The sequence below is a fragment of the Emys orbicularis genome, chromosome 23 (genome assembly GCF_028017835.1).
Source record: "Emys orbicularis isolate rEmyOrb1 chromosome 23, rEmyOrb1.hap1, whole genome shotgun sequence".
Lineage (NCBI taxonomy): Eukaryota > Metazoa > Chordata > Testudines > Emydidae > Emys > Emys orbicularis.
Genome location: NC_088705.1, coordinates 8,802,283 through 8,829,339, shown reverse-complemented (window position 1 = coordinate 8,829,339; position 27,057 = coordinate 8,802,283). Strand labels below are relative to the sequence as shown.

The 27,057-nt window shown below is 42.6% G+C and overlaps 1 protein-coding gene across 1 annotated transcript; it reads right to left on the bottom strand.

Moving 5' to 3' along the window:
• Positions 1-8,470: 8,470 nt before the first annotated feature.
• NIPAL3 (NIPA like domain containing 3) lies at positions 8,471-21,754 on the bottom strand. Its single transcript, XM_065421769.1, has 11 exons — positions 21,662-21,754; positions 19,375-19,443; positions 19,092-19,263; positions 18,946-19,005; positions 17,004-17,149; positions 15,337-15,433; positions 13,657-13,792; positions 12,813-12,901; positions 11,079-11,142; positions 9,685-9,779; positions 8,471-8,670 (listed from the first exon to the last, which is right to left on the bottom strand). The coding sequence occupies exons 1-11, from the start codon at positions 21,752-21,754 to the stop codon at positions 8,471-8,473; spliced, it is 1,221 nt and encodes a 406-aa protein (XP_065277841.1).
• Positions 21,755-27,057: the final 5,303 nt, after the last annotated feature.

Sequence of the window (27,057 nt, the reverse complement as noted above, 5' to 3'; positions counted from 1 at the left end):
AGCCTGACTCAGTGCTGAACACTGTTATCACTAAAGACGGGGTACCCTGAGCTAGCAAACCCTTATAAATAATTCTAATGTACTCACCGCAGTGTTGGTGCAGGCTTTGGGGCTCTACCACAGCATGTGTACAGACACACAGGGAGATTTCTAGGCCCCTACCATATTCTGTGTATGCATAAACACCCCCCTCCCATATTCTGTGTTCATGTACACACACAGGTTTCTCTCTCCCTCTAACCTGCTAATCCATTCTGACTTCTCCCCAGTTTCGTTTGTTTATTTTTGTATTTTTATTACAGTACCATCAGGAGGCCTCCACTAAAAACAGGTCACCATTGCCCTAGGTGCTGTACACACATTGTGAGAGTCAGTCCCTGCCCCTAGGAACTTAAAATTTATATTAGGGCTGTCAATTAATCGTAGTTAACCCATGTGATTAACTCAAAAAAATAAATTGTGATTTAAAAAATTAATTGCGATTAATCAGAGTTTTAGTCATACTGTTAAACAATAGAATACCAATTGAAATTTATTAAACATTTTGATGTATTTCTATATTTTCATATATATTGTAACCTGTGTTGTAATTGAAATCAAAGTGTATATTATTTTTATTACAAATATTTGCACTGTAAAAATGATAAAGAAATAGTATTTTTCAATTCATCTCATACAAGTACTGTAGTGCAATCTCTGTGTGGTGAAAGTGAAATTTACAAATGTCGATTTTTTTGGTTACATAACTGCACTCAAAAATAAAACAATGTAAAACTTCAGAGCCTACAAGTCCACTCAGTGCTACTTCTTGTTAGCCAATTGCTCAAACAAGTTTGTTTACTTTTACAGGAGATAATGCTGCCCTCTTCTTATTTACAATGTCACCAGAAAGTGAGAACAGGTATTTGCATGGCCCTTTTGTAGCCGGCATAGCATGGTATTTATGTGCCAGATATGCTAAACATTCGTATACTGCTTCATGCTTCGGCTACCATTCCAGAGGACACACTTCCATGCTGATGACGCTCATGAAAAAAATAATGTTTTAATTAAATGTGAGACTGAACTCCTTGGGGAAGAATTGTATGTCCCCTGCTCTGTTTTACCTGCATTCTGCCATATTTTCATGTTGTAGCAGTCTCAGATGATGACCCAATACATGTTCATTTTAAGAACACTTTTGCTGCAGATTTCACAAAACGCAAAGAAGGTACCAATGTGAGATTTCTAAAGATATCTTCAGCACTTGACCGAAGGTTTAAGAATCTGAAGTGCCTTCCAAAATCATGCTTTCAGAAGTCTTAAAAGAGCAACACTCCAATGTGGAAACTACAGAACCCAAACCACCAAAAAGATCAACCTTCTGCTGGTGGCATCTGACTCAGATAATGAAAATGAACATGTGTCGGTCCGTACTGCTTTGGATTGTTATTGAGCAGAACCCATCATCAGCATGGACGCATGTCCCCTGGAATGGAGGTTGAAGCACAAAGGGACGTATGAATCTTTAGTGCATCTGGCACATAAATATCTTGTGACGCCGGCTACAACAGTGCCATGCGAACACCTGTTCTCACTTTCAGGTGACATTGGAAATAAGAAGCAGGCAGCATTATCTCCTGCAAATGTAAAGAAACTTGTTTATCTGAGTGATTGGCTGAACAAGAAGTAGGACTGAGTGGACTTGCAGGCTCTAAAATTTTAGAGTTTTATTTTTGAATGCAGTTATTTTTTTACATAATTCTACATTTGTAAGTTCAACTTTCATGATAAAGAGATTGCACCACAGTACTTGTATTAGGTGAATTGAAAAATACTATTTCTTTTGTTTTTTTACAGTGCAAATACTTGTAATCAAAAATAAATATAAAGTGAGTACTGTACACTTTGTATTCTGTTGTAATTGAAATCAATATTTGAAAATGTAGAAAAATCAAAAAATATTTAAATAAACGGTATTCTATTATTAACAGTACGATTCATCGCACAATTAATCATGATTAATTTATTTAATCGCTTGACAGCCCTAATTTATATCAGAAATTTCCTTCTTCTATTACATTCTCTTTGAAATTACAATTCAAATCTCAAGAAGCAGAGTCTACTACAAAAGTTTTCAGAATTTCTAAAAAGTAGTGTTATGTTAAAAGAAAAACATATTTTCCTCTGTTGCATGTGTAACAGTTAACCTACATTTTAGCTGGAAATGGACAAAACTGTAAAAGAATGATATGAAATGGGGTTCCACAATGTTTATATGACATGTTGCTAGCATTTTATTAATTATGATGTTCATCCATACTAACACAGCTAAAAGTTCAAAATAAAATTTTCATTTTGTCCCCTCACTCACATTTTTTAGGTAGGGTTTGGGAACAAATGGCAGAGTAAGAGAGGGACCTGCAGGAATTCATATTCCTTCTATCACAAAGTAAAAACAATTAATCTGGTGATGAGATTTGTTGCCTAACCCCCCCCCCCCTCCCCGGCTGCCCAAACTTTGTGATATATTTGCATATGGTTACCTAAGTTTATATCCAAACCAAGTACATACAAACATTTGCCTGTACTTATATCTTCCATGAGAGGCAAATAAAAATTGCTGTTTGATTTCACCAATGCTAAAAACCTTTTGATGATCATTTTTGTCCTCACTTTGCAGCTATGGGGAGAATTTCCATAGCAGGCCAGAATTTCAATTTCATGTGCTGTACTTACCCTGATTTAAATGCTTTCTTCTAAAGTTTACCTATGGTCAAGGAAGGGCAGAAAAGAACGTTAGTCTGATCTCCCCTACTAGCTTTCCCATTTACATCTGTTCAAAGAAAGACTCTCCTGGGATGGGAGGAAGGAAGATAAGCAAAGCATTCTCAGAAAGGCATTCTTAATTTCACTTCTGTAGGCAAGAAATTCTGCCATTTAAATGCTGCAGCAACAGAGGCAATATGTAGTTATCCTTTATTATCATAGCCTTTATGGCTGAGATCAAATGCAGTATCAATTTAGTATGTGATACTTCCTCTCTTAGGGCCAATAATATATTCTGTCCTTATATAGGGACTGTAATAGTTCTTTTCTATTTCTATCAACTGATTCTGCAGGGGCATATTTATATTGTTCCTTTGATCCTAAAACACAAGTTGATTGCAATCTCTATAATACAGATAATTTCACCTAATGATGAAATGCAGCCCCTTCAGAATGCAATGCAGTAACTGTTTAACAATGTACTACAGCAAAATTCTACTGAACAATGGAAGATTCTGTTTCCAGTTGAAACTGTGTGGGAAATGTTGCCAATGCCCCTTTACTATATGTTTTAATATTTTCACTTTCATAGTTTATAAATATAATATGTAGTGACTCCTGTCAAAAGCCTTTTCAACACCAGGACATATGTCTTCCAGTGATTTTTCCACTGGTATATGGGTCCCCAGTGTATACATTTAATTAAGAGTATTCTCAGGGTTATCTTCTACTTATCCCTCTGGAATATGGACCCCATATGGTCAGTATCAATTAGGTTGGCAAGCATTCAATTAAGATGTAGTCTAAATTTATAATCTCTTTCATAAAGGCAGTGATAGGAAATGCTGATACATTTTCAAGTCCCTCTGGACTTGAAAGCAAAGACATATTCCACAAAGACGGCATCTCCAGTCATCACAGCAGGGTAATGGATGAGTACCACCTCAGAGAGAAGAGTGCCACTTCCTTAATCCCAGCATTGCCAATCCCAAACACTCAAACAATCATGAGCCAGACCCTCAAAATCATGAGATTTTAAAAAATAAAAATAAAGGGTCAAGAACCAGAAACTAAATAGAACTCTACAGTACACCTGAGTCACATTTTCAAGCTTTTCTCTGAAATCACAAGGGCTAGATTAAAAAAAAAAAATGTAAACTAACTTTCTTATGTAATTACATGAATCCAGGAGATGGGGCTTTCCAGCTAAATAATTCCAACCAACACCAAATATTGTGACACTTGGCAACACTGCAATTCCCAACCCAGTCTCAATGCAGTGCCATGGATTTTTTCCCTTAAGTCACCCATCCAAAAGTAGACTTTTTCTCTTTGAATGTATGTATCATTCATTGCTTATAATGCTCCACTGTCATGATGTCTCTCTTAATATGAACAGAATACAATCAATCATAATTGTTATCTTATCGGTCAAGAAAGAGTTCCATATATTTTACCAGAACCTTTTATTAAGTCTCATTTTTGAAGAGCTTACCTAAAGGACAATTACATAAACATGCAACATTGCTTATGAAAAATTAAGTTACTACAGTTCATAATGTAAAGCTCTTTATTTACATGTTTTAATGTGAACAAAACTTCACAGGCAAATCATTTTGTATATCTGCCAACATCAGGCCTGTATTCCACAGTATAAAGTTACAAGTGAGAGAGACATTTAGAATATATTTAAGCGCCTGGTACATTGAAAAGCCACGCAGTTTCCACTGCGGAGAAAATAAGTGTCTGTCTCACATGCTATAAAGCAGTTTTTAATTCTAAGAGTAAAGGAAGGAGTTAAGGGATGATTACAGTAGCAGTATTCCCACACACCACCATTTTAGTAAGAGAGGGAGCAGTCCACTGGTTTCTGTGCACACTTTAAGGGCTTGATTCTGAGAAGTTGTGCATCAGTGGGTATAGTCAATGGGTTTTGAAAGTGCTCTCTACATCTCAGGATCAAACCCTGAATAAACTGAAGCTCAGACAAAAATATACTGCTTAAAACTATTTATTTTAGAATAAATAGACTTTTAGAAGCTGCAAGGAGGATTGGAATGTGTGGAAGGTGACAGTGAGGTGGAGATGTACTCCTTTTAAATTCTAATGGTCAGTTTAGCTGTAAATATTTGCTGCAACCTGAATTATAATCCGTGGCATCTCAGACCTAAGAGTATTTTGTAAAGAGAGTATAAATTGAGATTAAAACCAACCCACAAGACCTGCCCTTATAAGTAAGCATGCTCTGAGTCTAGGCTGCTAAGTGGGTGGGGGAAGTTTGGTTTGATACCTAATTGTGCCCTGTAACTGCTGGGGCTGGAAGACTGCTTAAACGGAGGGCAGGGTTTCTGCAGAGATGCGTGTGGCTTCTGAGGGAGTGCCAGGCACTTCTACTTGATTAACAGGGATGGTGGCTGCAACACAGAATTGAGGAATAACGCAGGGGAGGTGATTTATGAAGCCATTTTAAATATCAAGCATTGAACACATGCAGCAAGTACTCATGAAGTACAATCTATTGGCTATGTCATGAGTGGCAGTAGGACCAACATAATAAAAACAAAAATTACCCTGGTGAAGGTGCTGCTCCTATGTTAGTATGTTTGGTCACAAATCTGCATACTGAGATCACCCAGTGCTGCCTTAACATGGCACACTGGAGCAGCCCAAGCTATTATTTTTATGTAGATTATATACACACACACCACACCTTCACTAGAGCCATTTGTTAGAAAGTTTTAAAAGCGAGTTTTATTGAAAGCAAATGCTATGAACATTTAAATACATCTAAAAATGGACCATTAACCCTTGAAATAAGGCTGAACTGCTTAAATCTTTAGGGCAAGAGACTGTGTGGACTCTTTATACCCGGTAAAAGGGTCAGAGCTATGTAAAAATCTAAAAGCCCCCAGGACCTGGCCAGGGATGGATTTCCCCAGTGCAGGATCCGCAGAAGACAGCCACATGCTGTGCCAAGAGTCAAGGGCAGGAGGGGTGTGTCTGGGGCGTGGGTGCAGCACTGTGGAGATCTGTAGAAGGCTGTTGTCTATTATTTTTATGCCTGGGGACAGTACAAAAGGTGACAAAGTCACCAGACCCCCTTTCTCTTGAGCTTAGAGTTCTGTGCTGCGTCTCTTAGAGGCACAGTAGAGAATCTCTTTCATGATATCAGTGATAAAGACAACCACGTACTAAAAAGCCTAAATATTTACTCTCCAGGAATTTTGCGTATTGCTCAGCTGCAATTTTTTATTTCTTTTTAAATACCACTAAGAAACCCCAGAAGCAGCTATGAAAACTACATTTGGAGTAACACAAAGGGCTGTATGTAGTCTATGGTAGGATCAGTAACCCAAACACTGAAGTCTACTGGTGGCTGTTACATTATTATAGTAGGATCAAGTCCATTAAATCAGACACTAGTTTATGTCATTTACTGCAGAGGGCTCCAGGACAGAGAGAGTTTTAAAATGTTAAACATTGAATTTGCGGTTTAGTGCTGATCTGTACTGAAGTAATATGTTTCTGTGGTTTAATAGCCACAATGTCAAAACGCCTACTGCCTCAGTGATTAAAAGGGAAGAGATATGAGAAGCGAGCATTCTTGCCTCCCCCCACACACCTTCTCTTTTACCATTCTGCTTTGTATTTTTAAATGAACAAAAGCCACACATACATTCACAAATAGTTGACTACTGGGGATTGAAAGCCAATGGTATTAAATCAATGTCATGAGGAAATCCAATAAGTTTTAATGGACTAGTATTGCCAGAACATTACTTTGTTATCTTGCTTAAGCATGAAAAGCACGATGGGCAAAAAAAACCAGACATTTCTCTAGGTTTCATAAGCTCAAATGTACAGGATGCCATTGATAAGCTCTGAATTGTCAGATGTGCCAAGCTAGTCAAGCAGCTCTGTGTAAAGTAAAACTATAGAAAGTGGCTATCCACCCTTTAGGAGGTCTTTTATACAATTTTTTTCGAGCTGCTCAAAAAGTACCAAAGCAGTGTCAAGTATTTGCTGGTGCAAGTAGTATTTATAGCCAACAAAGCAAACGTTGTATGCAGAAGGACCAACTCTGTTCTCATTTACGATATATTTCACCCAAAGCAATGGAATTTTTTGCTAGTGAGAGCAGAATCTGGCCCACTGTATATAAATACACAAACCCGCTTTTGCAAATCTTAGGTCCTCTCAACCCAGTTTGTGTAGGAGAAACCTTGTGCAGTGCATAGAAAGCAATTGCTATCGACTTCAAAGCAGCTTCTGCTTGTTTGTTCAGCCACACTGCTATGAAGATAGGCTGAAATGCACTGAGCAGACTTAAAATTCCATTCTTTAGCAAGACAGATATATTTAGAAAGGGGACAAAAAAAAAAAAAAAAAAAAGTTAAAGTGCAACTGCCTGAAAAGCAGATGTAATTTACATGCAGCTGTAAGCATTATACTCTTAAAAACAAATATTTTGACCCTGTCCCTTTAATCTGACAAAATTCCTCCCTATCTGCTTCTAACCACCCTTTGGAAGATAGAAAGTTAAATATATTTTTCCTTTTATCATGAATGAATGCACACTGCTGTGTTATTGTTATCCTGCTCAAGTGGTGAACCATGCATGTTCAGTTATTCTTGTTGGGTTGCTCATAAGTAATGGGCTGCTGCCTTTTTACTTTTGAAGGAAAACAAAACCTCACAACACTGAGGCTGAGATTTTCGAATCTGCCAAAGGGATTTGGACACCCATTGAGCATCCAAATCTTTAAGGCAGCTTTGAAAAAATCTCAGTCTGAATCTTTTGTTCAGGAAACAAAATTGAATTTAGACCTTACAAAGAAATACAAGAACACTAAGAAGTTGGTAAGTCTAAAGTTTGACCAACTACAATGCCATTTTAATTTCTTGCACTTCACTGTGTCAATTTCTGCACCATCTAATCCAGTCCGTGGCAAATTCTCTGAAATCAGAAAACTGGTGACCATCATCTGTGTCCTAAATTGATGTGCAATCTAACACAATGGTGCTACCAAAAAAACATTAAACATGCACATCTCACGCAACACTAGACAGAGAGTAGCGGTTATTGAGAAATGCAACACGTTTATGGTCTGGAAAAAATTAAAGGTGGATCAGATCATTTACTTCCTTATTCTACTGTTTTATACCATTCCTAAAACACAGTACTGGCCAACCTTCTTTTGCTTTAGATCAGTGACATTTTAATGCCATGTTAAAGAAGTGTTCATGAGGTAACCAACACATCATGGTCCAACTTTCTGGACCTCCTTCATAATTGATACATGATCAACCAAATTTTGCCCTTCAGTCCTGTTGACTTCAGTTTGTGTTGTACCTACTGCTGGCCGAGCTGAAAAGCGACAGTCACTGTACTTCACATAGCTTCACACATCTTCACAGTGCCAGCTGTCTGGTCAATATCAGAGAGCCACAATACTGCCTGTCATTGCACGTTCGAAGTTAGCCACCTTAAAAGGAGGACTATGATTTACTGCTAGCTTAGGATAAATGTTTCCAAGTTCACAACTATACGGAGTCCTTTATTCAAATAATCCATCTTGAAAGTTAAGTTTGAGACTAGTTTTAAACCATACTGAGTTCAGCTTTAACATACTCATTTATATTTTAATGGATCTAAAAACCAAAGCGATAAATAAATAAAGACCACACTCTTGTTGCCCTAAGTCAGCTTCTTAAAGAGCACTCACTCCTTTTTACTGTGCTCCAGCACACGATAGGGCAGTGCAGAAACTCCTTTGGAACCATGCTCCTCCTGCACTATTGGCAGTGTGGCTGGAGTGTAGATCTCCGCCATGCTATCATTGTTCTCCAGGGCACCATAGGAAAAGGAAGCTTTGAGGTCAGGCTGAACTGCAATTCCTTTGTCGTGCACATTCTGCATGCCTGCAACAGGGGGAGGAAAGGCAGGGATTAAATGGTTAGGAAGAGAAGTCCCTTCTTCCTTCGCCCGGTTATTGACAAATTATACAATTTCAGGACTAGCAATATGCCCTATCAGTTGTGTGAGTGTTAAATAGAAAGACATAAATAACCCTGGAAAATTACAGTGGCTAAGCTCCTTGTGGGCGGGTGATGGCAGTCAGCTATCATTAATTTGAACATCATTTAGTCACAATCCTCCTCTTTCCCCAAAGTTTATTCTTAATTTTTTGAATTTCTGGAGCACCTTTCATGAGAGGGGCATTGAGTGCTTGGAGCAATTAATATTCAGGACCTAAGAATTGATTACTTCATCCTGTGCAGTATAATTATGTTCATTTTTCAATAGTGGCCTGATTTCAGTAGTGGCCCACAACTCCCCCTGTGGTTAGTAGGAGTTAAGAGCATACAGCATTGTGCAACATTGCGCTCCTACCCTCTCTGCCTCATCCACTTGAGGACAGAGCTTCTCCCTAATTGGTGTTTGTAAAGTGATTCATAGGTGAAAAGATCTGGTTTTTATTAAGATTGCTTCAGATTCTAGATCTGATTCTTATGGACACTAAGGCCACATCGCACCACTCTGGCAGGGATAGACTCCCATTTTAAGGTCCCTTTACCAACTAGAACAGTGTAAAGCATCTTTAGCGTAAATGAGGATCAGACCCTCTGTATTCCTTTTAAAACGATTTTGACACCAAAGCTACAGTCATCATATCAACCGCATCGTGGTCACTTACACTGCTGAGCTATCAAAGATAGAGAAGCAACCCATCATGAAGAGAAAAAGTTATGGATGCATAAACAGTTTAACAAATAAAAATAATAAGAAAAAATTCCACAGCAGCCCAACAGGTTGCAACACTGAACAAACGTTAAAATAAAATAAAATTTAGAGAGAAATCAAAACACGACTTTTTATTCTGATAATGGATGTTTAAGAGGCAGAATGGCAAAATATTGGACTTTTCTTGTTACCTGGCATAGCATCCATTGAGATGTAGGGTTCAAATGGTATGGATTTCTTCTTGTTTCTTGTGATTAAGAAGACGCCTAAAAATGCAATGAGGCACCTGAGAGAGAAGGGGTGGGAAGGGGGAAAAAAGAGGAGAAAAAAGGCCTAGTGAAGTGAGTGGAAAAAAAAAAAAAAGACATCAACAAGCCAAGGTTGTTGCTTTTTCTGAATGTCCATCGTGCACCAGAAGAACAGAACACAGAGCTGGAAGAGACAAAACCTGCAGAGCAGAGATACAGCCCTACTCACCAGGAAGCAGCGTCTCTTAGTTGAATAATGACTGTGTTCACATTATTGAGATCCACGCTGCGTGCAACTAGTAATCAGAACGAGTCAACCTTTCCCTTGGCAAAATGCTCAGTTATTAATTTGCACTTATGGGAAGCGCTGAAGTCTTGACAAATTACAGGGGAATGGTAACAGCCCAAAGTTTGATTCACTCTTACTAAATTCCAAGGTTCAACAGTATGACCTTTTAGGCATTTCTGTAGGTAAATGTACTGACAGTTGTCAGCCCTAATTTCTGCAGTATGCTAATGAGAACAGACAAGGTTAATTAGTACTTTCAGTGGGTCTGTGTTTCTGTATTAATTTGTAAGATAGCTTAATGTGTCCCCTGCTTAGAGGGAGCTACTTTAAAAATCAACGCATTGTAACGAGACTCAGTACCGAGATAAGTAAGGAAGAGCTTTACTGATCCTGTCTGCACTGCATGAGTATCCAAGCAGTACTTGATTGGACTCCCAAAACCCTGTCCCCAGCCCAACATAGGTTCAGCATAAAACGTGGGATGGGTTCTCGGAGGATGGTCATTTATTTGGTTGTTCTAATCCTGCTTGGAAATTAGGAGGGACACCTTTAGTACCTTACTCTAAATGTTAAAGGGGATAAAAGGTAACTGGTATCAAGATTGATGCTTCAGGGCATAAGCTGATCTACATCTAGGGTCAGGAAGAAGTTTCCCCACATGGTATAGTTGTTGCACAATTGCGTGCACAATAGAGCTTTTATACCCTTCTGAAGCATCCACCTTGGGCCTATGTCAGAGACAAGATATGGACTTCATGGGCTATTTTACATTCTAGTAGGAGAGTTTTCAGAGTAGGTTATCCTACACATCAATGGACGCTAGAAGACAAAGCAGTAGTATAATGAGTCCCAGATAGGTTTCAATAAAATAATTCCTGCCACAGAGGACATTAAACTCCACTCCCCCTTTTTTAAAGTTTAGCCATATAGAGAAATACATTTCAATCTGCTAACACAGTAAGTAAATCACCAAAGTTCCATTCACTTCAACAGCACCATGTCAGTTTACACCAGCTGAGAATCTGGCCTGGTATTTTTAAAAACGTACCCTAGTGCAAACATGCATATATGGAGAACATCTTCACCAGTGAAGTCCAAGTAGAAGGTTGCTCCTGAGACAAGAGAAGATAACATGAACAGGTTTTAGCTTAAATTAGATTCCCTCCCCCATGTGACTGAGCAAGTAGAGGTACATCTTAAATCACCGCTTCCTCCAGCAATCAAATAATTTTTTGGGGGGAGGGGGGTAAAGTTCATTCCTTTTCCTGTACAGGAATAGCTCCACTGGTATGAGTACCTTTAGACAACACCAGCATCACTTCATCCACACTAGGGGGTTGTATCACTGTAACTACACCAGTATCATTAAAACAATACAATTTTTATGTTTAATCAAGCCCCAACCCCATAAAAAAAGCCACAACAACTAGGAAGTTTATTCATCTGGGGTAAATCTTTCTCTTTATGGGCAGACGCAACCTTCCTTGTGAAGTTTCCTTTACACAAGTTATATTCTAGGATGGAAAATAGTGACGCTCCATTTGCCACAGCCAACAATTATTTGTATTGCTATCAAACATACCTCACAACCACCTCTAAGGCTGCTATGCCAGTGATCTGGATGAAGTTATTAGCACTGAAGAGAGGTACCATATAAGCTATATTGAACATATTGCCTGAGCCCTGCACTGAATGGCAAGACAGGTTGAGAATCTCTAATTGCAACAGGGAGTGAATTCCCACCTGATTGCTTATGACTCAATCCTGCCAAGTGATCTCTGCACCCACTGAAGTCAACAGGAGTTGAGGAGACAGATCACCGTTCAGGATTGGGCTCAAAGTGTCCTGGCTCCTACTCACTTAAATTTGTAATTCAGGCAAATCAAATAACTTGCTGTGTCTGGCTGGGAACCCAAGAGTAGAGAAAAATCAGGCAGAAAAACTGAGCCACACCCATTCAGGACCTTGAATGAGAAGACCACCATCTAAGTCAATATGTAGTTTACAAGGGCACCAAAGGACACTGAGGCCTTGTCTTCTGGGCGGGTTTTACCAGCTATACAGGAATAACCCTCATAGTTATACAAGTATAATCCTCTTGTTTGGACTCCAGCATAAAAATGGCCTTTTCATTTGAGCTTAAATCCCTTCCCAATTGACATACACTAAATCAATCAACGAAAGAAGTGCCACTCTTGTAATAAAAAAAGTGTCCACACACGGATTATATCTATATAGCTATATGGGTATCAATTTATACCTTAGGTTATGCTGATAAAACTTTCCCATGTAGACAAGGCCTGAAACAGGAATATGTCAGCCCGTAAGGATGGGAGCTGCAGCATCCTAAATGCAATGCGAACAAGAGAGTTTTAGAAAAAGAATCACAGCAGACACTTCTTGAGAAAACAAAAGCACTTCTCAATAGCATCAGTCCCACTCTACTGAGCGCTGGTGAGGTTTCACAAATAGTAGAGGAGTTTTAGCCCTGGACCTAAGCTACACATCTAGCAAGCATTCAGATTGCAAGACACCCACTCTTATACTTTAGGACAGAGTGAGTGATCCAGTCTCAGACATAAGCACCAAATCAGTGGTCAGATCTTAAGAGAGTTTTTTCAACAGCCTAATGGGAGAATTCACACAAAATGAAACTGACTACAGAAAACAGCAAGAAAATGCAAGTTATCTTCCTCAGCTAGAAAATCAGGATTTTTCTCCAAAGTCTTTTGCCCTTATTTTAAAAGAACAACAAACCTGATAACATTGCACAAGTGTTTACCTGCTGTAATCGCTGTTGCTGTGGACAGGATGTAGCCTATGCTGGCAATCTGAGATGAGTCATACAGCTGCGAGGCTTGGGTTAAAAACCTTCAATACAATGGCAAACAATGCAGGTTGATTTTTCTTTTTTAGAAGAATTCTCAACATGTGTTTAGAAGTTGCTTCTGTAGGAGATAGTTCTTTCCCTGTTTCTTTCCACCTCTCAAAAGAATGCTCTCTAGATAAAGATTCTAGATTCTCTTCTTCCTTATACCTTCAGTGGAGACACTCCTTATCACAGCAGTTTAAAAGGAGAGTCAGACCCCAAAGGGAAATCCTGGCCCCACTGAAACCAGTGGGAGTTTTCCTATGGATGTCAACAGAGCCAGATTTTTAAAAAGTTCGTATCCGTGTTGCTAATACCAGGGTCAGATGAGAGCGCTGGTAACGCTTCTTTCTGTAGTGTATAGCAGACTTGGTCAATAGTGTTAGCACAGGGCTAACAGTTTTCCCACTGAAGTCAGTGTCAAAACTCCCATAGGTTTCAGTGGGAATAGAAACAGGCCCTTAATGATGAAAGCTGGCAGACCGTCAGCATCACGTTTTCATGAACATTATGGTTTCACTATTCGGTTTTTAAATTACAATCTTGTACCTTTCTTTTAATTCTTAGTACTACGGTTATTATGAAGGAGGTGGTGTTTACATAGCAAAGAGATGAAGAACTTCCCTCTGTCGGGGCCAGCATAACAGTGAGCAATTTAATTACCTAGTGTTGTCCGTGTGGGTTGATTTTTAAACATTTTAACTACATTGTACTGCACAGCTGTAAACCACAATAGGAAGAGACCATATCAACTCACCTTGCTTGAAATACCGCTGTTGCAACCATGCATACCAACATGATATAGAATATAGGGTAGCCGAGCTGGAGGCTTCCTTGTATTGAGACAACAGTCATGCCTGCTATAGCCTTCACAGTCACTACAGTCATAGACCCTGTGAATATGTAATGAAGCTCAGTTGTAACATAGCAGCACAGATCACTGGATTGTTAACTGGAATCTCCAGCCACAACAGGTGGCTGCTAACAAAGCAAAAGGTGACAAGAGCCTCAGCCTTCCTTTTGCAAAGGACAGACCAGGGGAGGAGTGTGATTCCTGACTTCTATTCTCAGTTCTGCCACTGGTTCACCATGTGACTTTGGGTGAGTCACTTAACCTCTGCGTGTGGCTGCTTCCCCACCTGTAGAATGCAGGTATTTACCCAATCTCCATTAATGTTTGAACAGCGCCTTAAGATCAAACAAAAGGGACTAGAAGGGTACAAATATGCCTTACTTCTGATGGTGTACCAGTTTTATTACTAAAACGGAGGAATTTTCTAAACACATTCTCAAGAATTAGGATTGAGAAAAGCCAATTCTCTTCCCCGTTTCTGCAAGCACAAGTCAAGGTAACTCAGAATTACGGTAGTCACCCTGTCCATGATTTGGTTGCCCTGTCAGGCCTCCGGTTATTAAGCTAGATACCACAGTGATGGATATTACATCCATAGCAAAGCTTGAGAGAGTACTGCAGCACACTGAATACTGCTTTCAAAGCACTGGATCACAGAGCTAGTTATACACCAAATGGAACCTTCAACTCCAAACTCTTTAGCATGTCAGTTGGTGTCTCTGCCTTTCTATTATTCTGTTTACTTCGTATTTCTTAAGACAACAGATCAACAGGCAGGAAAACGCTAGGGGAGAAATCCTGGCCTTAGTGAAGTTAATGGCAAACTCCCATTAACATCGATGGAGCCAGGATTTTGCCCCATGTCCAGAGCTTCTTCTAGATTAAACATGGATCTATTGACATAGTATTGTCTTGGAGCCCCAAGAAGCCAGAAATACAACTGCAGTGATAGTGTTGCAGCTGTTCCTTTAAAACTATAATGGCTCATAGAACAGTCACAGTCATCATCTTCTAGCCTTCTCTAGCACCTTGCAACTGAGGATCTCAAAAGCAAGCAATTCACAAACCTTCATGTAATTTAGTTTCCCCAACATCCCTGCCTCCCATTTTACAGATGGGGAAATGGAGACGCAGAGAGGTCAAATGCCTTACAAAGGTCACACAGGGATTGAGTGTCAGAGCCAGAAAGATTGCCGGACTAAAAATCGTGTATTTTAGCCACAAGATCATCCTTCCACCTCAGCTAAAGCCATAAGACACTTCCCAGTGTTTTGCATACATGAACACAACACATTGTCATTAGCAGGGTTTAGAATCTGACATATCCTCTATTTGGGGGACTAGATCCTGCCTCCAGGAGGAGTGGACTGATGGTCCAATAGCTCTTGTCCATCTCTACTTGCTTCAATCTGAAATACTATAGCAAGATACAGGCTGTATTTGCTTTTCATAAACATTTCTGGAATTAATTACTGTGATTAACGACATAAAATGCATGAACGTTCCCCACCGCCAGGAGCTCTTCGCTCCAGTTCACAATATTAAATCACAGTTAGAAAATTTTAAGCACACATTTGAACTTACCCAGCAATGCTACCAGCAGAAGAATAACTACTATGTAGTTTGCATTTTTCCTCTTGTAAAAATACAGCAGCAGGCAGAACAGTATGATTTCCACAAGCTAGAAAAAAAATTATATGCAGAAATAAGTATTAGAAAGTGAGGGATGGGGTGGGAAATCCTTTTTCTTGCTGTGTATGCAGCCTTGATGCTCATGTTGGCAATGGTAATAATACCTAGCTCTTTTCATCATTAGATCTCAAAGCTTTACAAAGGAGGTCAGTATCATTATGCCCATTTTACAGATAGGGAAACAGAGACAGAGGAAGTGACTTGCCCAAGGTCACCAAGGCAGGCCAGTGGCAGAGTTTGGAATAGCACCCAGGTCTCCTGAATCTCAGTCCTGTGTGCTGCCCACTAGGCCACACTGCCTCCCATAAGCCTTGTAATACTATAGCTTTATCTGATGCCACAGAACTGCCTGGTCCCATGAAACTTGATGGATGGAAACGATAGTGTACACATCTTCTCATATTGTGGTACTGCTAACATCCATGAAAGCTGAGGCAGGATCTAGTAAGACTATAGGTCAAATCAGCCCTGATCCGAATGGATGAGATCTTCAGTGACTTTTGCAAGAAGAGTGGAGTGGGATTTTCTGGGGACGTTGCGTTCCTTAAAATAAAAAAACAAAACAGGCCAAATAACGCCAATTGTGCACCCAGGTCACTGTTCTCATTCAGCTTTTCCTAAAGAGGTTCCTGCATGAGGACCCAACCCACCACCCATTAAAGTCAATCGGACTCTTTCAACTGCCTTCAAGTGGGACTTGGATGGGGTCCTAATTATGAGAACATGAGGTTTTTTGCCTTCTGGTAAAAGCACAGATCTGAGTCACAGTACATGGGCATCTTAAGCACAGTTGATGCCAATCTGCAGTCTGTTACCAGGGGTTAACAGTGGCAGGTTGGGGAGGGGGTGGAATATTTTCGACAGGCTTGAATCCTGGCACAATAATTCAGAGAGGGAAGGGAAGCTGAAGACCAGTCAGTTCTAGAAAACACACCCTCTGCTTTAGATTGTGCAGACAGACACATGTGCCGAGCTAGGGAGACAATTATGGGAAAAGCTCTTAGAGTCATTAACAGAGCCATGAGAATGATTAAAGGATTCAAAAACCTGCCTTATAATGACAGACTCCAGGAGTTCAATCTATTTAACTTAACCAAGGTTCCGGGGTGACTTGATCACAGTCTATAAGTACCAACAGGGAGAATAAATATTTGATAATGGGCTCCTCCATCTAGCAGAGAAAGGTATAACATGATCCAATGGCTGGAAGTTGAAGCTAGACAAATTCAGACTGGAAATAAGACGTAAATTAACAGCAAGAGTAATTAACCTTGGAATAACTTACCAAGGGTCATGGTGGATTCCCCATCACTGACAGACAATTTTAAAATCAAAATTGGATGTTTTTCTAAAAGGTCTGCTCCAGGAATTATTTTGGGGGAAGTTCTATGGCCTGTGTTATACAGGAGGTCAGACCAGAGGATTACAATGGTGCTTTCTGGCCTTGGAGTCTATGAAAATACAGCAAGTACCTATGAAAATCCATTTTAAGTAAAAGCCCCAGCCAGACATATTTCAGAAAGCATGGAATCCAACCCATATTTTATGGGCCACCTTACCATATATAAAAGAAATGGCCAGCTGACTAAATGCTTAGTTATATTGTCTCCTGTCATCATCTCATGACTGTTGGGTCCAAATGTTATCAGCAGGTAAGTTCCAATGACTGCCAAACCACAGCCTACGAAGGACAAAACATAGCGTCCTTTGGCAAACCAAAGACAAGAAACAGAAGACATGTTAGTGGATTAGTACAGATGCATGGGTTACACACTGCACATGCATAGTGATCATTCTAACTACAGATCATGCTTCCCCCTGGAAATGGTTCATTCCTCCACCCTCCGTGCCCCTCTTTCAAAATACTAGAAAAAACAAGCAATATATGTGCTCTGAGCTGAGAGCCAAGAGTTAACGCAAGATAAAAAGTCTTCTAAGCAAATAGGTGAGGGTGAGTGCTAAATCTTAGGCCTAGGCTACCTGGCAATGCCTCTTTAACAATGCAGTGTTCATTCTGTCAGGAGGTAGAAAGTCTAAGGCCCCCACCCAGCAAATACTTGCGCCTCTATGTCGTTCCTTTGAACTTCGATTGTGTTGGTGACAGATTGACAATTTCCTGCAATATTCTGAATTAGGTTTAATACCCTTTGGGGTCCAGCATGTTAAAGATGCAATTGTGTATGTGTTACTGTGGAATTGTATGTAACTTCACTAGGAGACTGACTAATGCGCTCTAAGGTATCAGGAACTTCAAAGTTGTTTTTTTTTTGGAAAAAGACATCTGAGGTGGATTTCCTACAAAATATCTGGGAGTAAGGGGGAATGCAAATGACCCATTTCAAATCCACCTTTTTGAGGCTATGCCTGGGGAAGGAAAACCCATTGTCTGTCAACTACCTGGTCCTGGAAACTCTCGATCAAAGACCCTGGAGCTGTATAAAAAGGTGGATTAAACACATGAGCGTGCTTGGTCTGAGCCGAAGCTGTGATTCACTTGAAACCACAAGGAAACCCCTTGGGTGGGGTTTGGAAGGACTGCTCCAGCCAGAGCCCACATTAGGGTTGGGGTGACCTCTAGTAGACTTATTAGCATATGAGTAGTTTTTTTTTAAATTGTTTTTAATAGGTTCTCTCTGTAATGCTTTTTATGTTAAGAATAATATAGGCTTGCTTAGAAAGAGCTGTGGGGTACCTCATACCAGTGGGCAGTCAGACTGTCAACCGTCTCCGCAGAGAAAGTAAGCAGGCCTGCTTTGGCAGCCTGTCTCTGCTAGGAATAACACAGTGAAGGCAGGGAACTGTTCAGCCTGGAGATACCTTGGTCAGAAGGGAGAGAGACATGGGTCTCCACCCAAGAGAGGTGATGACAGAAACCTGAGAGTGGGAGCCCTTGCTGGACCAGACAAGGGGGAATACAGGTGCAGTTAATCTGAACTGAGACAATATTTAAGGCAGGGGTTCTCAAACTGGAGGTCGGGACCCCTCAGGGGATCATGAGGTTATTATGTGTGTGGGGGGAAGGGGGGGGTCACGAGCTGTCAGCCTCCACCCCAAACCCCACTTTGCCTCCAGCGTTTATAATAGTGTTAAATATATAAAAAAGGTGTTTTTAATTTATACGGGAGGGGGGGTGGCACTCAGAGGCTTGCTATGTGAAAGGGGTCACCAGTACAAAAGTTTGAGAATCACCGATTTAAGGGATTTTCAGGATCAAGGCCCAAGGATGTGCCATCAGATTCCTCCAATAAACCCCACATCAAACTATTTCTAAAATCAGTAAGCAAGGACGGGACCTTACAGGTTCATTTTCAACAATCAACCCGAGATATGGAAAATCCATTTGTAAAAACAGCAGATAAACCTTTCTAGTGAAAAATGTCATTTTAAGAATTGGTGTCCCTTTAATAACTGTCATACTATATACTATGAAGTAATGAAGTAAAACTTAAGCCGCATTCAAAGCGGAAATGAAGAATACGGAATAATGGAAGTGAAACTTACTCAGAAAGTCTTTGGGTTTCCACTTTTCTTTAATGAATATAATTCCTATGATTGCGCTAGCTATTAAAAAAGACAAAAAGTTATATGCATTGCATTTTCATAAGCAATCTTACATAAACATAGATACAAGAGTCCTTTTCCTTTACCTATAACAGACACTGCACTGAGTGGCACAATCAGTGAAAGAGGTGCAAAGGCATAGGACGAAAACACCCCCAGTTCTCCCAGCAGCAGAAAAAACAGACCACACCACCATGTCTTGGTCCTGAAATAGGCCCGAGGGTCTCTGGAACCTGCCAGCCGGATGTGGCTATACTTCTAGAAAGGAAAAAATAAAAAAAATAAAAAACCAGATACTTGGGGATCCTTACTGCTTTTCAAGTACAGGACGCTTGGGAAGAGGGTCAATATTTGTTTCATGATACTCACCTGGAGGTTGAGTGCAATACTGATAACTAGATGACCAAATATAGCTAGTAATGCACCGATCAAGTTTTCCTGTAAAGCAAAGCAAACATGCAGATATTAGATTTGCCCCGTGAAGCCAGCGGAAGGTTGGGACGGGGGCAATCCTGATAGAAAGCAGATTTTTGAATACCTCGCTCTGAGTCTCTGAGTTCTGTCTCCAGATCTAACCACTATTCTTATATGATCTTGGGCAAGTCATTTAGCCACTTAATGCCTCAGTTATCCCATCTATAAAATGGGGTTGATTAATACTTTCCTGCCTGACATGGGCATTGTGAGGCTTAATTTAATGTTTATGGAGCTCCTTGAGATCCCCATCAGGAAGGTGATGTAGCCCTGCACCATATTCTTTTTTCAGTAAGTGGCACACCTAAAAATCCATTTTCATGGAGGATCTGAGAATTTTGTGTTCCCCAGAGTACGGATTAGGCAGGTTCTTCAGCACCTTTCTTCAATTCCAGGTTCAGCCTCTAATAAATATCTTGACTGACCTCCAACTGTCACAACAACTGGCCAGATAGGAGCTTGCAGGAAGAGATTTAGAATGCGCTTTTTAAATGAACCAGTTAGTCATTCCAGAGAAAAGCACAGGGGGTGGAAACCACTCCTGACAGACTAGTGTTTTCAGCCCAGCAATACCTTGAACAAGCTAGAGGCAGAATTCAAAGCAACCATGAATGAAAGGATGAATCACAAAAGAGATGCACATCACGATGCTACTAGAAGAGCTTGGAGTGATCTCTCTCTCTGTCAAGTAGGGACATTTACCATTTGCATTCCTCTAGCAACAGTCTAAATCTCATTAGAGCATCATTAACAGTTTTAGTTTCAAACACAGATATCCAAGGTGTAGCGGGTACTTCAGGGTGATTTATTTGGGATAGCTGAGCCTGTGTTTGTCCCTCTCTCTCCCTAACTATTGATATTAAAGATATTGGCATTATTTTTCCATGCACAGTCAGGCAGTGGCATTAAAGTAACAAATTATGTATGTAAGTGGGACAAAAAGCCCTTTGAAAAGTTGAAGGTGATTAGGGTGCAAAAGGAGTTGAATAAGCCATGAGTCTAATCAAGCCAACTTCTCCCAGGGTATCCAAGGGTATGTCTACACTGCAATGAGACACCTGCAGCTGGCCCCTGCCGGCTGACTCAGGGCTTGGGCTAAGGGGCTAGGGACTGTGTACAGACATAGTGAGGCGCAGTCTCTCTCCCATCTCACAGGGGCCTTGAGCCCGGGCTCCAGCCTGAGCCCAAATGTCTACACTGCAATTAAACAGCCCCTTACCCCGAGCCAACTGGCATGGGCCAGTCATGGGTTTTTAATTGCAGTGTAGACATGCCCTAAGAGAACATCCCACTGCAGACAGCAGGAGGGGAGCGATACTATAACCCTACCAGATTCCAGGCTAAGAAGCTCAGCAGGTTCCACTGGTTCATCAACCAAACCTCAATTTAGAAAGGCATGGCAGAGGCACTGCCTCCACCAAACAGCTCAGAGTTGCCGGCTCGGGAGGGTCAGACGTACTGAAACGTGCCCACCCCAGTTCTCTCAGCAGCACTTAGCCTTGCACGGCACCCAGATCTGCATCCTCAGCGAAGAGCCTTGCACAGTATTCAGAGTCATTCTAGCTGGGATTTTCAAAGGGGCCTTTGAGTCAGCAGCCAAATCCCAATCCTACCTCCATTAAGATCCTCTGAAAATTCCAGCCTCAGGACCAGTTAGAGAGGAAGGATGGGCTTCTGGTTAAAGCATTGGGTTCACTTCCCAGCTCCCTGTGTGACCTCGGGCAAGTCACTTAGCATCTTTGGCCCAGCTCCCCAAAGTTATTTAGGCTCCTAACTTCCAGTGAAGTCAGTGAAAGTTAGGAGCCTAAATATCTTTGAGGATCTGGGCCTTTGTCCCTCAGCTCCCCCTCTAGAAATTGCGAGGCAATAATCCTTCCTGTCTCACTTCCTTTGTCCCTCAGCTCCCCCTCTAGAAATTGCGAGGCAATAATCCTTCCTGTCTCACTTCCTTTATCTATCTCGCTGTTGGTCCTTCAGGGCAGGGACTGTGCCTCACTATGTCTATACACATCACCTAGCCCACGAGGGCCCCAGGCGCTGCTGTAATACAAACACGCAGCACACGATCCGAGAGCTCAGCACACTCAAGACAATATTTATATTTCCAAGCCGGACATAAATCCCAGCGCCATTCAGGTCAAGTTTTAGGCCTACTAGGCAGTGCCTTTGGTGAACATCTGACCTTGTAAGAATAGGGATCCTCATGGGGCAGTACAGATACAGCAGCTGTTGCGAGTGGAAGCTGCTGGAGCTGCAGATCTGGGCCTTCTTCCATTTTGGTTTATTCACGCATCTCCCTTGCGGCTTCCTCAACATCCGCAACCGCTCTTTAGAGAAGAGACTTGAGCATGGCCGGTGCCTCCTGGCCCATTACTTTACACCACTTCTCCTTTTCCATCTTGCTCCCGTGAGCTAAGGAATGGGCTGGTCAGTGGAATCCGAGCATCCTCACAATTGCTGTTCTGCTGCTGTCTCCTTTTTTCCCCACACGGCAAAGCAGGGACGAGCCAATCACTCCAGGAAGAGGTGTGGATCAATACGTATTTCCAATAGATCACCAGCACAGCAGCTTATCTTTCCCGAGATTTTAGACACTAAGAAAGATTTAAAAAATAAAAGGTAAATCAATGAACAATCATCACAAAACTTGCCACCTGAGAGCAGTGTATTTATAGTGACGTACACACACAAGTGTCGGGGAGCCAGGTGGTCAACTGAGGGAGGATGGGATGAGAAATTCTGGCCAAGTACACCAGGCAAACCTTTACTCTTATAGTATCACACACATCAGATGGGACCTCAGTGTTTAAGGTTTTTCCTCAAGACACCCATACAGCCCCAACTGCATAGAACTCAGTTTATCTGAGCCGATACTTAAACTGCATGTTGTCCTGAAGGCAAACGTTCCTTTGGGTGGTATTAAAGGTCAGGCCATCCCATTTGGAGAGCTGGAGTCAAAAAGCTCTCTGTCCTCCAAGGCCTGTTTTACACTCCTTTAGTGCCTAGTGACCTTGTGTTGTACACTCAGGAGACACATCATCACAGGTCCTTCCACCACCACACAACCGAGATAATAGTGCCGCTTTTCATTTGCTCTAACCAGGGGGTCCGAGCCTGCTCCCATTTTAATGAATGGCAATGCTCCCATTGACTTCAGTGGGAGCAGGATTGGGCCCTTAGAGACTTCAAGCTCCTGGGGGCAAGCCCCACTCTAGCTGTCTGGGAAGCACCATGCACACCTGAAGGACCTAATAGTAGCGGGCACTTTGATAAGCACCTTTCACTGGAGAATGTCAAAGCACTTTACAAACACCCAGGAACGGAGACTCAAAGTGATCCCTTATTATAGCTGGGGAGGTTAAGGCACAGAGCAGTTTAAGGGCCTGATTTTCAGAGGTGCTGAGCACCCACAGCTCCCAGTGAAGCCACATGATCCTGAAACCAATATGAGCTACGGATGATAAGCACCCCCCAAAAAAATCAGACCTTAAGTGAGTTGCCCAAGGTCACAGAATAATTAAGTGGCAAAGATGGGACTAGGATCCGGTAGTTCCACTGCTCAGTCCTATGCTTGGCTACAAACCAGAGTCTCTTTCCAAGTCTTAGGCCTATAAAGGATTTGCCTGGCCCACCCCCAGTGATAGCAGTTAAAACAAATGCAGCAAATGCCCTTCACATGCCCAGCAGAGGAAGAAGCAAGCCACCTAGCAAATCAGCTGTCTCAGGCTGCAGAGGGAAGAGCAAGATTTTACTTTTGAATGACTGTCCAAGCACAATCCAAATCAAGAGCTTGGCTACACAAACAAAAAAGTTCTTCCGTGTCACTTCCTGGTTTAGGCAACCCACCTGGCCCTGTACGGGCTACTTCTGAGCCTAAAAATAAAACAGGCTGGCTTTTTAGAGTAATGCCCAGCAGGAACAAATCAAAAGAAGACACACAATAGGTTCCCAGACCAACAGAAAACATGAATCAGACCAGAAATTATAGATAATTCATGAACTTTCTATTGCCCATGCAAAACCATTAAAGTCACTCACCCAATCTGAGTTTCAAACACACTCATCTGGCTTTCCACTTAGGCTGAGTGATGAAGTGATCTCTACTGATACTTCACTCCCAGGGATATAGATTTACACAAATTGCTTTTAATTTCTTACCCAACTTAGGGCTTCCAGTCTGCTGCAGTGTTTGGCTCTTCTCAAGATACTGTGATTTGATGCTAGACCTGCCAGTCAGCTGGGAGACTCCTGTATGATTAAGATTACTGGCTGCTAGGCAGGGTGTTAAATGGCAGACCCAGCCTATTGGTTGGGAATGGTAAAGCTTGTTTGCAGTGCAAGATACTAAAGAGAGAGAGAGAGAAAGCAGAGACCAGGAGCTGTGTTTTCATACCATTTTGTGGGGTGGCCTCTAGTGGTCACAATTTTGTATTTGCACAGAAGCCATCAGACTAAATGGGATGTTATGGCCCAAATGTGCAAGATTCTGAGAGATGCTGAGTACCCTCATCTCCTGTTCATTGCACTCAGAGGGGAGGACCCTCATCTCCTATTCAGTGCACTCAGAGGGGAGTACCCTCATCTCCTGTTCATTGCACTGAGAGGGGAGGACCCTGGATTGGGGCTCTTTCTCAGAATACATGCAGTTTTCTTTTTTAGAGGCCCGATCTTGTGAGATGACGAGCACAAACAAACCCCAATGAAATCATTGAGAGTTACAGGTGCTTCTCTCCAATGCAGCCCAAGATGCACTGGTTAAATGGATGTGCTTTGGATTCAGCGTCCTGGATTCAGCCTGCTGCACCAATGAAAGGGATTCTGCTGCCAGTGCATTGACTACCATACTAAAACAATAGTCCTAGTAATAGTTTTTTTAATTAATTAATGGAGATATCCTATCTCCTAGAACTGGAAGGGACCTTGAAAGGTCATCGAGTCCAGCCCCCTGCCTTCACTAGCAAGACCAAGTACTGATTTTTGCCCCAGATCCCCAAGTGGCCCCCTCAAGGATTGAACTCACAACCCTGGGTTTAGCAGGCCAATGCTCAAACCACTGAGCTATCCCGCCCCCCTAATGCTTGTTAACTGATTTGATGATCAAAGGGGTCTTAAGTGTTCTGATTATATCACTTAATGTTAGACACGATGGGACAGATTTCCAAAATAACTCACTACCCACTTAAGCACTTTCATAAGGGTCAGATTTTTTTAACATGGCACCTTGGCAGCTGCTGGGTGCTGGTGAGCACTTTAAAAAAAATCTGACCCTTATTTAGGTGTCTAAATGGGAGATGAGCAATTCTGATTACAGGTGTGGATGCTGACCTTTTATTTCTATCACAGTAGCCCCTAGAGGTTCTAAGATCAGGCCCATTGTTGTAGAAATACATAGCAAGAGGCAGTTCCTGCACTAGAGAACTTGCAGTCTGAAGACACAAGGAGGGAGAGAGAATATCAAGACAAAGTGACTTTGCCAAAAGCAGGTATCAAACCCAGGTCGCCTGATTGCCAGGCCAGCATCTAGCCACTGGGCCAGCTGACTCTGAGAGTTTTTAAAAATCTGGCCCAGGAGCCTGCACAATTGCAGCTAGTGGATGTTGTGCCATTAGGGTGATCAGATAGTAAGTGTGAAAAATTGGGACAGGGGGTGGGGGGTAATAGGTGCCTATATAAGAAAAAGCCCCAAATATCAGGGCTGTCCCTATAAAATCGGGACATCTGGTCACCCTACGCAACATTGACCTCAGCAGGAGCAGACTCAGCCCCTCTCGGCCAACATAAAACCTTGTTAACATTTAGAGCAGGGGTGGGCAAACTTTTTGGCCCAAGGGCCACATCGGCATTGCAAAACTATATGGAGGGCCAGGTAGGGAAGTCTGTGCCTCCCCAAACAGCCTGGCCCCCGTCCCCTCCCACTTCCCGCCCCCTGACTGCCCGCCTCAGAACTCCTGACCCATCCAACCCCCCCCCCTGCTCCTTGTCCACTGACCACCCCCTCCCGGGACCCCCACCCCCTATCCAACCCACACTGCTCCCTGTCCCCTGACTGCCCCGACCCTTATCCACACCCCCGCCCCCTGACAGCGCCCCCCAGGATTCCCACATCTATCCAACCCCCCCCTGTTCCCCGTCCCCTGACCGCCCCGCCAGAACCTCCACCCCATCCAACCGCCCCCTGTTCCTTGTCCCGACTGCCCCCCGGGATCCCCCGCCCCTTATCCAACCCCCGCCCCCTTATCATGCCACTCAGAGCAGCAGGAGCTCGCAGTCCCGCCACCCGGCCCGAGCCAGCCATGCTGCCCGCGCTGCGCGGCAGGAGCGGCGGGCCAGAGCTCTGGCGGCGCGGCGCGCTGCGGCTGTCGGGGAGGGGCCGGGGGCTCAGGGGCCTGGCAGGATGGGCCCGCGGGCCACCGTAGGTTGCCCCCCTCTGCTTTAGAGTGATCAGTCTGCGGAATTGTCTGAAATAACCCGGAGTGGGCTTGGCTGGGCTTTGCCTGACAAGTTGTGTTTCTATCTTAATGAAGAGCAGGGAGCAGACAAAGGGGCTGCTCCACTCTTCCCTGTGGTCCCTTTGTAACAGGGCCTGCAGGGGGTGAGCACAGCTGCCTTAAGACCCATGTGCAGAAGAGATTGTCCGGGACCATCTTAACTAGGGGAACACGCCCTCTAACTTGAGGCGGGCATAAGGCAACCCGATGCCACTTTGAAAGCCTTTCTCTGATTGGACGAGCATGTAAAGCACCAAAGTAACAAGCAAAATGATTGGAGAATAGCTGGTTCTGCTGTTGTCTAGGCAACCAAGTGTAAACTTTCTCAGAGTCCTTCTCTAAAGCAGCCCTGGCAGCCAGGTAGGCAGGGGTGGCACCGCAGGGATGGCAGGGCCCAGCATGCAATGCTTCCTTCCTGTGGCCCCGCAGAGACCAGGGTCCCAGCATGCAACGCTTCCTGTCCTCTGGCTTAGCAGAGACAAGAGTCCCAGCATGCAATGCTTCCTCTCCTCTGGCCTAGCAGAGACAAGAGTCCCAGCATGCAACGCTTCCTCTCCTCTGGCCTAGCAGAGACAAGAGTCCCAGCATGCAACGCTTCCTCTCCTCTGGCCTAGCAGAGACAAGAGTCACAGCATGCAACTCTTCCTCTCCTCTGGCCTAGCAGAGACAAGAGTCCCAGCATGCAATGCTTCCCCTCCTCTGGCTTAGCAGAGACAAGAGTCCCAGCATGCAACTCTTCCTGTCCTCTGGCTTAGCAGAGATGAGAGTCCTAGCACAGTGGTTCTCAACCTGTGGTCCGTGGCTCACCTGTCTAAGGGGTCCATGAAAGACTTAGACTGTAAACTGACTGAATAGAATTCAACTATATAGACAGACAATAGATTTCCAAAGAGGTCCGCACCTCCATTTGAAATTTTGTAGGGGTCTGCAAATGAAAAAAGGTTGAGAACCACTGTCCTGGCATGCAACGCTTCCTCTCACCTGACCTAGCAGATGCTCTTACAACTAAACACAGTACCTGGGCTTCACACTCCTTCTCTAGGGTTATCTTTAAAATAACCTTAAAAACAGAGGGCCAGTGTGCTCCTTG